This window comes from Choloepus didactylus, chromosome 4, assembly GCF_015220235.1.
Source record: "Choloepus didactylus isolate mChoDid1 chromosome 4, mChoDid1.pri, whole genome shotgun sequence".
NCBI lineage: Eukaryota > Metazoa > Chordata > Mammalia > Pilosa > Megalonychidae > Choloepus > Choloepus didactylus.
In genome coordinates this window covers 168,981-182,977 of record NC_051310.1, presented here as the reverse complement: position 1 = coordinate 182,977, position 13,997 = coordinate 168,981, and the positions used below count along the sequence as shown (strand labels likewise).

The 13,997-nt window shown below is 41.0% G+C and overlaps 1 protein-coding gene across 1 annotated transcript; it reads left to right on the top strand.

Annotated features, from left to right (window-relative positions):
• Nucleotides 1-927: 927 nt before the first annotated feature.
• Nucleotides 928-9,545, top strand: LOC119530980 (zinc finger protein 73-like). The gene is given in 4 exon segments (XM_037831626.1): nt 928-2,916; nt 5,011-5,136; nt 5,367-5,459; nt 7,309-9,545. Coding segments are annotated over 3 exon segments (1,764 nt in total). The 5' UTR covers nt 928-2,916; nt 5,011-5,099; the 3' UTR covers nt 8,943-9,545.
• Nucleotides 9,546-13,997: the final 4,452 nt, after the last annotated feature.

Below are 13,997 nucleotides of genomic sequence, written 5' to 3'. Positions count from 1 at the left end.
CTGCTGGTTTTTCCATTCCTTGGAATCTCTCCCAGGGGAAAGTTCAAAAGCAGAAACTAAGTAGGAAAATACTGCAGTAATGTAGGTGAAAGGTGAATAGCAGTAGTGTTGGCAAGGGCTAGTCTGATTTGGGGTATATTTGGAGGGCAGAGCTGTTAGGATGAAAGTGCTTGTTTGTTTATTGCCTCAGAAAGAGCTGTTGAAAAACTTGGACTTTTTTTCAAATCTGTTAGGAGGGAAAATGTATTACAGTATAATTTTAATTTGTTTTTCTCTTATTTTGGTGTTTGAGCATCTTTTCATATTTCTAGAGATTTTGGATTTTTTGAGGTAGAGGTTGAATTGCCATGTCCTTTAATCATTTATTTGGTTGCTGATTCTTTTTTCTTTTTCTTATTATTAGGAAGACAAGCTATTTGTGAAGTGTCTTTTTTTTTTTTTTTAACTTTGATTTGGAATTTTTTATTTTAAGAAGACGCTTTGATATATATGGATTCAAATTTCTGGTTATTTACTTGTAAGGTGTCTGGATTTGAGTTTCAGTTACAATGTCTTTCCTACTCCAGAATTAGAAAGAAATCAGTCTCCTCTCATAGTTAATTTTTTTTTTTTTTTTTTTTTTGTGCACTTAGAATTTATCCTGCTGTTTGCTGTGAGGTATGCATCTATTTTAACTTTATTCTGGATAGCTAGTTATTTCAATACCATTTATTAAAAGTCCATTCTCTCACCCATGGATTTGCAGCACTACCTTTATCATATGCAAAATTTCTGCATGTATTTGGGTTTATGGTTGCAATTTCTATATCTTTCCATTGTTCTCTCTCTCTTGTAATGAACGTGTCAGGACTTCACTTTGATTGCTGACACTTTACAGTAGGTTTAAATATTCACTATACTGGTCCTGTGACTATTCCTCTCTTTCAGGGTCTCCCAGGATATCAGTCCCAGTGAACCAGGTCATGCCATGGTGACCAGCAGCCAAAATCTCAGCAGGGCTTACATGGGAAAGGTGTATTTCTTGCTGGCACTACTTGCTCCTTGCAGCTCCTGACAGAGCTGAAGCACTGCTTCATGTCCTCTCTCCTTCAGGACCCAGCCGATGGAGCAGGCTTTACTGGAACACTGCTGGGCATTGTGGCGGTAGAATGCAGTGAACCAAATACCAGCTCTCAAAGCTCAGAAGTGACACAGATCACATGCTGACGTTTGCTTGACGCAGGTCACCTTGTCACCTGGCCTAGTCTGAGTTTTATGGAGGTGGGGTGTGTATAAGCCTCTCATAAGGAGGAACGCTGAATATGGGTGAGCAGTGGTCACGATAGGATTTCCTCCTCTCCCACGTGTATCCCAAGCTTACCACCTCCCCAGAGAGACAACCCTAAGGTCCCATTTTGTCTACTTTGTGCTCAAAGTCCAGCATCTCTGATTGATGCCAGGGATCTGTTTGATGTCCAGATGATTCCTTTTGGTCTAGAGACCTGTTAACTAAAAGAAGCCAAGTTATCTGCCTTCTCCATACCCAATAAACAAAGATAGAGCACGGGTAGGGTGGTGAGGCCTGCTGGAGTCGTGGGGAGATATTGCAAGGGGCCTGTCGGGGTGAGAAACCTTCCTTGGCGAGGCCCGGGTTCTGCTCCCAGGTGGCTCCCAGCCCGTTGCTCTCCACGGCCCCTGCCTCTGTGTTCTGGAAGGTCCTTCCTTGTCTGTTAGCTTCTTTGGCTTCATTTGATGAAGGCCTTCTTAGGGGCTAGGCAGCAGCTCTGCTTTTTGCCCCTTGCCTCAAATAATCTCGTTAAGGCTTAAACTTCCAGCATTTTTTTAGGTTGTGGGTTTTTTGTTTGTTTGTTTTTTTGTTTTGTTTTGTTTTGGACAATTTAACTCTCATAAGGTAGTCCAAGTTATATCTTTATCATTGCAGCTAATTCTAATTATTTTTGACATGTGCAGTTTTAGGGGTGTGTGTGTTTTGTTTTGGGGTTTTTAGTCTATACTGTTTCCTTAGGACCACCTCATAACTTAGTCTCTTTCCCCTGAGCCATTTTGTGCAACTGAAAGGGTTTCCTGGGGACCAACTTAATCCATTCTTAGGTTTTAACAGCAGCTGTGATGGTCATCCCTTAATTGGTTGTTTGCCATGAAATTCACTTTTAGTCAGTCTTTGACTCTCAAAGCATTTCTCATAGTATTTTTTTTCTCTAAGAATTGGAAGAGGCAACTTTTTCAACCTCGACAGCAAAAGGTAAAATTAGAAAAGCTTTGAAAGTTTTCTAATCTTTCAAGATCCAAAATTTCTAGTATCTCCTTACTCTCTTTTTATTCCTACTTGCAAACTTGCTTCTTTTCCCCTGAGCTCCTCAATTCCCTAGTGTATTTTATCAAATGCAGTGAATAGTAACTGAGATGTACTACTAACTTTCTGTTCTCCAACCTCTGTTCCTAAAAGTTAAGCCCATGAGATAATAATATTTGACTTTAAATTTATCGATGAATGCACAGCTCTGATTATACTGAGAGCCACTGATTGTTCACTTTAGTTGGATTGTATGTGTGTGAATAAAACTAAAGTTATCGTAAGTAAAACGAGCATAAAATATTTAGCCACTGAATAAAATAGATTGCCATTCTTGCAGTTTCCTTGCACTGCCTGTTGTTAGGGTTGATGCTGTTTATTTTGTTACAGTACCTATTTATTTACCAGTTAAGTCAACAAGATTTTTATGTTCCTCATATTACCTGTCCCATAATGATAGGTCAGCTTTGGTTTTGCTCCTTTCAGCTTACTCGGGTTCCCAGCGAGAGGAGCATTTTTTCTCTAACATTGTTGATCCTCGTGACAGAGGGAGAAGGTAACGTGGTGCCTTGGCTGTGGCCTCTAGAGCTTCTGCGTAGAAGGGACGTGCATCACTTCCATTCGTATGTCATTGGCCAAAGAAAGACAACTGGGGTTATAAATCTGGTCACGTGAGTGCAACAGGAAGGGGATGTAGAATCACTCTGGAGAGAAAGGCCCCACAAGAAGGGGCACTGAATACAGATGAACAGAAATATAGTCAGCCACCCCTGAATATTTGCTTGTATTTTCCACAGGAACTTTTGAATCAATTTGTCCATATATCCAAGAACATGTTTCATTATCATAATGTTATATTAGTTTACTGAGTTAAGGAGAATTGACATGGAGTCTTTCCAAAACATGGTGTGTTTTTCTGTTTGTTTTGCTCTTGTGTCCTTCAGGGTTTCTTTTGTCTCATTCAGTTTTGTACAGTTTTGTTAAATGTATTGCTGGGTATTATATCTTTCTACTGTTGTTGTCATAGTATGAGAGTTCTTATACATATGCAGACCCTTGGTTTTATTTATTCTTTTTATAGTCTGCTAATTTACTGAATTTTCCTACTATTTGAAGTAGTTTTTAGGTGATTCTCTTGGACTTTCTAGTTGTGAATTATATGCAAATTATCATTTTAACTTTTGTCTCTTCTCAGTGCACTAATACCACTCATACAGCATTAAATAATATGGTGATGGGACCTCCTTATCATCCACTGTTTCCCCATTTTAATATTGAGCTTTCCTTTACTGCTAGAATAAACTCAGAAAATTCCTTCTCAGTCATTATGGTTTATTTTTCTTCCTCTGTCAGTAAATATTATTAGTGTTTCCTCAGATTCTGTACTTGCTACTTTTCTCCTCTCAATCTTTTAGGTTCTCTTTGAGCCATTTCATTCACTCTGATTGCTTCAGCTACCACTGAAATGCTGATGCTTCCCAAGTCTTTATCTTCAGCTTAGAGCCCTCTCCTGAGCTCTAGGATCATATATCCAGCTGCCAATTGGACATCCCCACACATTGGACCACAGATATACAACAGGACAAGCCCAAGAGCCATCTCACTTCTCTGTCATATTCTTCATCCTTTTTCCCAATTTCAGTTTACAACTCCAGTGTCTACCCAGCTGCCCATGCAGACACCTGGACGTAAAACTCCCCTTTCACCCTGTGCACAGCAGATTAGGACCAGGCTCTGCTGCTGCCTTCGTTTTTATATTTCTTTATTTTTTGTTAGGATTGGCTCCCTATTCTGCATTCTTAGACTTTGTTACTTCAGTGTCTCCCTTGTTTCTTCCCCTTCGACTCTCCCTTCAGCCACCCTCCACCCCCTTCTAGAAAATGAGCATCCCCATGCAGATCCGACATTGGGACTCAATTCTTTTTACCCCTGTGGTTTCTGCAGTGGAGGATGTTCACCCTGGGCTGGACACAAGCAATCTGTTGGAATGTGGAGAAGTATTAGAAGATCTGTGTACATAATTTTAATTTATAACAAAAGTGTGTGCATAAAAAATGTTATTGTTGAGATAAATTGTCAAATATATAAATGCAGAATTCCTGCATTAGCAGTTCCTTGAACACCTTTACTGCCCTTGTCTCTCGTCACAGCCCAGACCCCACTCAGCTGGGCACTGGCCTGTGCCTCTATCAGCCTGTTGTATGTCCTTCATGCCTCCACGGATGAACTTAAGCTATTGCCTCCTATTCGTGAGAACACATTCCTTTTGAAGGCATAAATGTCTTTGGCTCTTCGTTGAAGCTCAGCTTGATAATACAAAATAGAACTATTTTTTTTCCCTCCTTTGTAAACCTTGAACGTGTTTCTTACTTAGTTCCTCTAACACATTTTTTCAGGTATGTGTTTCTATTTATCTGTCCATACCAGACTGTAAGCTTCCTTTAGGAGCAGAATTTTATTCACCATTTTATTCCTAGCACTGGGGACAATTCTAGACATATAAGAGAAACTTAGTAATAATATTTTTAGGATTTAATAAATTGTTAGAGAGGCAGGATATTTCTATGACTTCTCTTTCTCCCTTAATACAGAGTATCGAGGCAGGTACATAGTATTTTATGAAAGTCTTACATACACACACACACAGAATGGGTGCCCACACATCTTGTCCTTGTGAGCCAGCATCTGATGAATTAAGGAGGAATGTGCCATTACAGGGTCGGTGTCTTTTGAGGACGTGGCTGTGGGCTTCACCCAGGAGTAGTGGCAGCTCCTACACCCTGCTCAGAGGACCCTGTGCAGGGACATGATGCTGGAGAACTACAGCAGCCTGCTGTCCCTGGGTGAGCAGAACTTCCCCAGGAACTCTCAGGAGTTCATAAGTATATAGACCATTAAAAAGTTTAATACTATTTAGGTTTGAGATTCTATACCAGAAAGAATGTGTTTACACCTCTCTAATGAACATGTTTACCCCTCATTACAAGCTTCTGAAGCTGTGCTGTTGTCATTCTTCAAAGGCCCTGAAATTGCAGCAGTTTGGCAGAAATCCTGTGTTATTTCCCACTAACAGGGCATTGCATTCCTAAACCTGCGGTGGTCTTCAAGTTGGAGCAAGGACAGGAGCCCTGGACATTAGAAGAACTCTCCAGCCAGAGCCTCCCAGGTCTGTCCATGTGCACTGGGTGTGTGTGTGTGTGTGTGCAGGGGGGCGGTAGGGGAAATTAGATCCCGAGGACCGTTCAGTTTTGAGACCCTTTTTAGCAATTTGTTCCCCCAGGCCCCATACCGAATCACAGCTAGTCTGCTGGCATCAAACATGTATTATATAGTCTCCCAAGATTGGTTTCATATAAGAGCTCACACTTTCTTCTTTACCTGAATATTTTATTATATTTACCCCAAATCCAATCCCTAGTAGCCTCTTCTTAGACCTTTTTCTTAGTCTCTTTCTCTAGATGCTCAGTTGCCCACCTTTCATCTGTTGTCATAGGCTGTTTTCTCCCCAGCATTTATTCATACATTCATCTACACTTTCAACATATGATAATTGGGCAGCTTTTAGGTGTTGGTCATTTTGTGGTTGTGGAGATAATGTGCTGCTCAAATGACGCCCTCCTTTCGTAGAGCTCATGTTCTGTTGAGAGAGAAACAAGAACAGACTTGTACTATGTTAAGTTGTAGGATAAGAACCATGCAGAACATTTTACCAGGGTAAGAGGGAAAGAAAAGTGGGGCATGTTGTTTTAGGAAGCATGGTTAGAGAGGGCAGTATCAGAGGGATTTTTAAGTATTTCCTTTGGGATAGCTTAAGTTTAAAATGACAATTCTCCAAATTTGGTATGTTCTGTATAGTTAGATATAAAATCTGGAGTTAAGGGTGGACTTCAGTATTGGAGTTGCAAATTTGAACATCATTACTTTAATACGATGAGGGGAGGCTGCTAGGGATTTTAAGAGAGAGAAGACATCCAAGGGCCGAGCTTTGGGGCAGCACAGATTCAGACATCACGAAGCTGAGGAAGTTCCAGGAAAGGAGTGTGGAAAGCAGCAGTCTCTGAGGTAGGAGGTGAACTAAGAAATCATGGTCTTCCCATGGCCAAAGGAACCAAGGAGGTGGTAGACTTCTGTTTCTGAGGTGGAGTATAAAGTCAGCATTTCCCCCTTCTCTTTGTGGAATCATTCTAAAACAATGGAGAGAATGAGAAACATATATAGGATACCATTTTCAATGTAATAAGGAGATGGCTGTATTAGTCATGGTTCTTCAGTGAAAGAGAACTGACAAGATATATATATATATATATATGACAGTAAATATTATGAGATTTATTATAGGAATTGGCTCACACAACCATGGTGATTGGGAAGTTTGAAATATCCTGTCCCCAGATCAGTCACGTTTCTATAAATTTGATGTCTTCCATTTGTTGTTTTGAAGGTCATTGTTGTAAAGTGCTCAAAAAATTGCACATGTGGATATTTTTAGTTTATTCTCCCTTTTTTCTATTTTTGCTTGGTCTAAGGGTAAAAAACAAATAAGCAAAAAAGAGTCTCTTGGGATTGTTTTCATGTTGTGTGATTGGCTGAAACCAGAAAGTCAACTTTAAAAACACCTAAATCCCATTCCATAAGACATGCTTGGATATGGCTCATTAGAGACACTAATGACATTTAGCCCATAGAAATCAATGAAAGCTATTTCATTCTGTTTCCAAAACTGAGCAACATACTGTTTTTGCAGAATTCTGAGTGTTTTTTGTTTTTTTTTTTTTAAAGTGAGATTTCAGCCCAGGAAAACACCGCAGAAGTCAATGAAGGCTGTTTTTCACTCAGTTTCCAAAACTGAGTAACAAACTGTTTTTGCAGACTTCTGAGTGTTTTAAAGAAAGTGAGATTTCAGTCCAGGAAAACACCATAGAAGTCAATGAAAGCTGTGTTCCATTCAGTTTCCCAAACTGAGCAACATACTGTTTTCACAGGCTTCCAAATGATTGTTTTTTTTCTCATTTTAGATATCCAGAAAATAGATGACATGGTTGAGAGGAGCCAGGAAAATCAAGGCAAACGTTTTTGGCAAGTTGTAATCACCAACAACAAAACAACTGAGAAAGTTGAATTAGGAAAAACATTTAATTTGAGCACAACCTTATTTCCTTTAAGAAAAGTAACCTGTGGAATGAGTTCAAACCATATTTCAAAACTGATTATAAATAATGGAAACTATTCAGGAATAAAACCTACAGACTTTAAGGTGTGTAAGAACTTGCTTCTCCCTGTTAACCCTGATCAGATGCATGCTGGAGAGAAACCTTATGACCTTAATCTATTTGGGAAATCTCTCAGACAGAATGAACAGTTTATTTATCATCAGAATATTCAGACTTTTGAATATAGTGGACAAGGAAAGGCCTTCAACAAGGAGGCAATATTCTTTACAGGCAAAAGTGATGTGGAAAAGAAACCCAGTAAATCTAATGAATATGGAAAAACCTGTGATGAGTCAGCTCTCATTGTGCAAGAAATAACACAAGTAGGAGAGAATCAGTATAAATGTAAGGAATATAGGAAAACTTCTTGTGATAAAACAACACTATTTAATCCTTGTAGAGCTCATGTGGAGGTAAAACACCATAAATGTAATCAAAGTGAGAATGATTTCACTCAGTTTCAGGGAACTCATTCTGGAGAAAGAACTTTTGAATGTAATGTATGGGGGAAAACTTTCTGCAAAAAGTCTAACCTCACTAAACATCAAAAAGCACACACAGGGGAGAAACTGTATAAATGTATCAAATGTGGGAAAGCCTTCACTGGCAAATCAACCCTTACAGTACATCAGAGAACACATACAGGGGAGAAACCCTATGCCTGTAATGAATGTGAGAAATCCTTCTGCCATAAGTCAGACCTAACCATTCATCAGAGAATCCAGACAGGGGAGAAACCCTATGGATGCAATGAATGTGGCTAAACTTTCTACCAGAAGTCAGCCCTCACCGCACATCAGAGAACTCACAAGGAGGAGAAGCCTCATGAATGCAATGAGTGTGGTAAAACCTTCCATAAAAGGTCAGCCCTCACTGCACACCAGAGAACTCCCACAGGAGAGAAGCCCTATGAATGTCAGGAATATGGGAAATCCTTCAGCCATAGGCCAGCCCTAACTGTACATTGCAGAACTCACACAAGAGAGAAACCTTATAAATGTAATTTGTGTGGAAAATCCTTCTGTGTGAAGCCAAACCTCACTGTACACCTTAGAACTCACACAGGGGAAAGACCCTACAAATGTAGTGAATGTGGGAAGACTTTCTACCAGAAGTCAAAGCTCACTGTGATTCAGAGAACTCACACGGGGGAGAAGCCTTATGAATGTAGTGAATGTGGGAAGACCTTCTGTGAGAAGTCATCCCTCACTGTGCATCAGAGAACTCACACAGGGGAGAAGCCCTATGAATGCAGTGACTGTGGGAAAACCTTCTGCCAGAAGTCACATCTCAGCAAACATCAGAGAACTCCCATAGGGGAGAAACCCTATGTTACAGAGACTGGCTATGTGCTCACCAATGTCCACTTTCTTTTTCTCGTGGGCACACAGTTAGCCTACATTTCTCAGTCTACATTTGGTATGGGTGGGCCCATGTGACTTGGGCTCTGACCAGTGGACATGGGCACAAGTGGTTGTTCATTATTTCCAGGCATGGCCTGCAAAACACGTCTGCATAGTCCTCCCTGACTTCACATCTCTTGCTGAACTGAAGTGGAGATTAAACTCAGGTTGACCTTGGGAGCTGTAGATGAAGATGACAACCATAACTTAAGACAGAATGAATTGAGTGGGAATAGCAGAGATCTCACCTCTACCCCCAAATCACCATTTGGACTTTCTGTGAATGAAAAATACATATATACTCTGTTGAGCCATTTCATGTTTTGATATCTCTGCAACAGATCCAGCCTGCTATAGGTAATACACTTTGTGAATGTGGAAAGCCTTCTGCGGGAAGTTACCACTCTTTGTATATCAGAAAATTAACACAGGAGAGAAAATTTTATTGTCACCTTTCATCCCCAAATCAGTCGATGGAAAAGTCAAATAAATCATGGGGAGAAACAAATCCCACAACAAATGTGGGAAAGCCTCTGTTCCAGTTTGCTAATGCTGCCAGAATGCAAAACACCAGAAATTGATTGGCTTTTATAAAAGGGGGGTTATTTGGTTACACAGTTACAGTCTTAAGCCCGTAAAGTATCCAAAGTAAGGCATCAGCAATTGGGTACTTTAACTGAAGAATGGCCAATGGCGTCCAGAAAAACTCTGTTAGGTGGATAGGCACGTGGCTGGCATCTGCTGATCCTGGGTTGTGTTCAGCTCCTCTCCCAGCTCCTATGTGTTCTTCAAAATGTTGCTTTTGGGGCGTTTTGTGCTCTCTTAGCTTCTCTGGAGCAAACTCGTCCTTTCAAAGGCTGTCACCAAAATATCTCTGTAAGCTGCAGCACCTCCTTCTGTCTGAGCCTTTTTATAGGACTCCAGTGATTTAATTCAGAGCCACCCTGAATGGGCAGCGTCCATGTCTCCATGAAAATTATCCAATCAACGTTTCACTCAGTTGATTGAGTCACATCTCCATGGAAACAATCAAAGGATTCCAACCTAATCAACACTAATAACATCTGCCCACACAAGATTGCATCAAAAACATGGTATTTTGGGGGACATAATACTTCCAAACCAGCACAGCCTCTATCTAGTAGGGACATCTCATTGAACATTAGATAACTAAAGATGAAAAAAGCCTTATAAATATTTTAATATATCAAAGTTTTCATCAAAATTTGCAGCTTTATTGTATATCAGAATTTGTAATGAAGGGAAAGCTATCACTTTAAGTAGATGAAAATGTTCAAATGGAGATGTTAATTTTCATTGAAAATATAGCAGTATATAAAAATAGTTGACTGTAAGTGAGTAATCTGTATAGGAGGTGATTTTGGTTTTCAGGGAACATTTGGCAAGGTCTGGAGGCATTTTTGGTTGTCACAACTGGGGGGGTGCTACTAGTATCTAAAGGATAGAAACCAGGAATGCTGCTAAATGTCCTACAGTGCACAGGACAGCTCTCCACAACAAAGAATCATCCAACCCGAAATGTCAGTATTGCCAAGGTTGAGAAATCCTGCTATAGACCTATTTCCCTGTAAATATACATATTTTTTAAGTTCAAGAAAATTCAACTCAGGTATGAACATGTTACGTTAGAAATTTTGCTTAATGGAACCCAGCGTAACTATGGGTAGGGAATATGTATCTTAGCTTAATAAATATTGTGATTTACGTTAGGATTTCTCACATTAAATGCCTTTTTCTGTCTTGGCTAATAAGGATAAAGCACTTTACAGCATATTTTCTAGTATGTGTAAATTTTTGACTGCCTGTTCTGTAAAGAAGATAATGTTTTTCTAAAACTTGAAGTGAATACAAAGTCAGCCAGTGAAGGAGGCTATTAAAAATGTTATGTGCATTAAAATGCAAAATTGGGCACCTAATTGTTAACAGCTTAAGCCTGAGTTAATTTAAACAGCTATGAACAATGGTGCCCATCTCATTCTACTAAATGAAAAAGTCTTGAAAGAAAATTTCCCCTCCTTTCCTTCCCTTGTATGTTTTAATGGAGCACCCAATACTGTGTTACTAAGGGATCTGCATCTGCCTTTAGAATGATGGTGTGTGTGCCGGTTTGAATGTATTATGTCCCCCAGAAAAAGCCATATGCTTTGATGCAATCTTGTGGGGCAGACAGAATAGTGGGGATTAAGTTGGAACGTTTGAATTAGGTTGTTTGCATGGAGATGTGCCCCACCCAGCTGTGGGTGGTGACTCTGGTGGGATACTCCCATGGAGGTGTGGCCCCACCCATTCAGGGTGGGCCTTGATCAGTGGAGCCATATAAATACGCTGACTCAGAGATGGAACTCAGTGCAGCTGTGAGTGACGTTTTGAAGAGGAGCGAGCTTGCTAGAGAGGAACGTCCTGGGAGAAAGCCATTTTGAAACCTGAACTTTGGAGCAGATGCCAGCCACGTGCCTTCGTAGCTAGCAGAGGTTTTCCGGACGCCATTGGCCATCCTCCGGTGAAGGTACCCGATTGCTGGTGTGTTACTTTGGATGCTTTGTGGCCTTAAGACTGTAACTGTGTAGCAAAATAAACCCCCGTTTTATAAAAGCCTATCCATCTCTGGTGTTTTGCATTCTGCAGCATTAGCAAACTAGAACAGATTTTGGTACCAGAGAAGTGGGGTGCTTTTGCTGCTGTGTTTGCAAATACCAAACATGTTGGAACGGCTTTTCAAATGGATAAGGAAGAATCTGGAAGCAACAACCTGGAATACTTAGCTGAGGAGATCTCCAGACCACGTGTGGAGGACGTAACCTGGCTTCTCCTTGCAGCTTATAGTAAAATGCGAGCGGAAAGAGATAAACTTAGAACTGAACTCTTGGGTTCAAAGAGACCAGAAGCTGAAAATTATGAGCCTCCATGGGGTGGAATCCCAGAAGCTACAGCCCAACGTGAGGATGTAACCAAACATGGAACCCAGCCACCATTTCAGTACAAGCCAAGATTGGAGATGGAATTATCCAGAAAGGATTTGTGGAAAGTCCTATTGTCTCATGGGTTTGATCCCTGTGTGCTTCATGCAAAGTCTACAGAATTTTTGCGAGATCTTTACAGACAGAGCCATTGCTGGTCTGGACTGGAGGAGACAGACAAGGAAAAAACTGAAGGAAAAATTTCTTCAAAGACAGAGCCATGGAGGTTGAGGTCTGGAGTCAGGAGGTCTTGGGCTGGGAGAGCGGAGCAGCCCACATGCATGGAAAGGGTGAGTTTGCCCTGGAGGTCGAGGGCGGGCTTTCTGCCTCGATGCTCTGGAAGAGTTTTGCCACCTCAGGTCCCAAAGAGGTTGGAGCACATTCCCAGGGAATTGGGGAGAGCCTGGCTGCCACTCCACTGTTCTGAAGGGGTTGAGCGTGTGCCCCAGAGATGGAAGGGAATCTGAGAGCTGCCCCGATGTTTGAGGAGGGTGGGGCCGAGAAGGTGGTCTCCCCAATGTGTGACTATGTTGGAGCACTCACCTAAGCGTTTGGAGAGGAAAGGGCTGCTAAAAAGGCCCTTAGGAAGGGTTAGGCTTCCACTCTCTCAAGCCCCAAGGATGCAACATTGTTCTGTAAATGACTCTCGGACTTTGAAATCTAATGGAGTTTGTCCTGTAGGTTTTAAGAACTGTTTTGGTCCTGTTAACCCTGTTTTCCTTACTGTTTCTCCTTATGGCAATGGGAATGTTTATCCTATGAATGTCCCTCCTTTGTATATTGGGAGCAAATAACTTGTTCTAAGTCCACAGATCCAAAGCTAAAGGAATAGTATGCCTTAGGACTGACCACACCTATATTTGATTTTGATGGGATCTTGTACTTAACTATTGTTACTGAAATGATTTAAGTTTCTGTGGTATTGTGGGATGAATGTATTTTGTATTTGGAAAGAATATGTTTTTCTGGGGTTCAGGGGGTAGAATGTGCCGGTTTGAATGTATTATGTCCCCCAGAAAAAGCCATATGCTTTGATGCAATCTTGTGGGGCAGACAGAATAGTGGGGATTAAGTTGGAACGTTTGAATTAGGTTGTTTGCATGGAGATGTGCCCCACCCAGCTGTGGGTGGTGACTCTGGTGGGATACTCCCATGGAGGTGTGGCCCCACCCATTCAGGGTGGGCCTTGATCAGTGGAGCCATATAAATACGCTGACTCAGAGATGGAACTCAGTGCAGCTGTGAGTGACGTTTTGAAGAGGAGCGAGCTTGCTAGAGAGGAACGTCCTGGGAGAAAGCCATTTTGAAACCTGAACTTTGGAGCAGATGCCAGCCACGTGCCTTCGTAGCTAGCAGAGGTTTTTCAGACGCCATTGGCCATCCTCCAGTGAAGGTACCCGATTGCTGGTGTGTTACTTTGGATGCTTTGTGGCCTTAAGACTGTAACTGTGTAGCAAAATAAACCCCCGTTTTATAAAAGCCTATCCATCTCTGGTGTTTTGCATTCTGTAGCATTAGCAAACTAGAACAGTGTGACATGTGGGTACCCTGTGTCAGGGTTTCGTCTCTTTAACACCTCAAACCTGTGAACCCAGTTAGAAAACGCCTGAGCTTTATCAGGTAGTGATTCGGTTGGTTTGGGCTTCATCAAATAACCTCCCACTTAAATAGGATATAGGGACAGACAGTAGTTTAAAGGTAAAGAGCACTCAAGACAAGAATTAAACTTAACATATTTTTACTAAAGGAGCACATAAGGTTAAAGAAACAAGTTTACAGTGTAAAATAAATTGATACATTACCAAACCTGGGAACTCCTGCCTCCTCCAGACAGCTGGATGTGAGGTCAGAGGGTTCCCTCCTATCTCAGTTACAGAGTATTTATAGAACTTTTGATTTAGGATACATTCAATCAAATCATACTCTACTTTTTATTTTAACCATGGGTGATAAACTACAGGTGGTGAGCTTTGGGTGGTGAACTACAGGTGAGTCAAAAACAAAGGAGGGTATTTATAGGATTATTAGAGATTCAAACTTAACCTTGAATATTTGCAAAACTTTACTGAAAATATTTCTGTTAATTAATCTATGACTTCTGTAAGAGCAATAT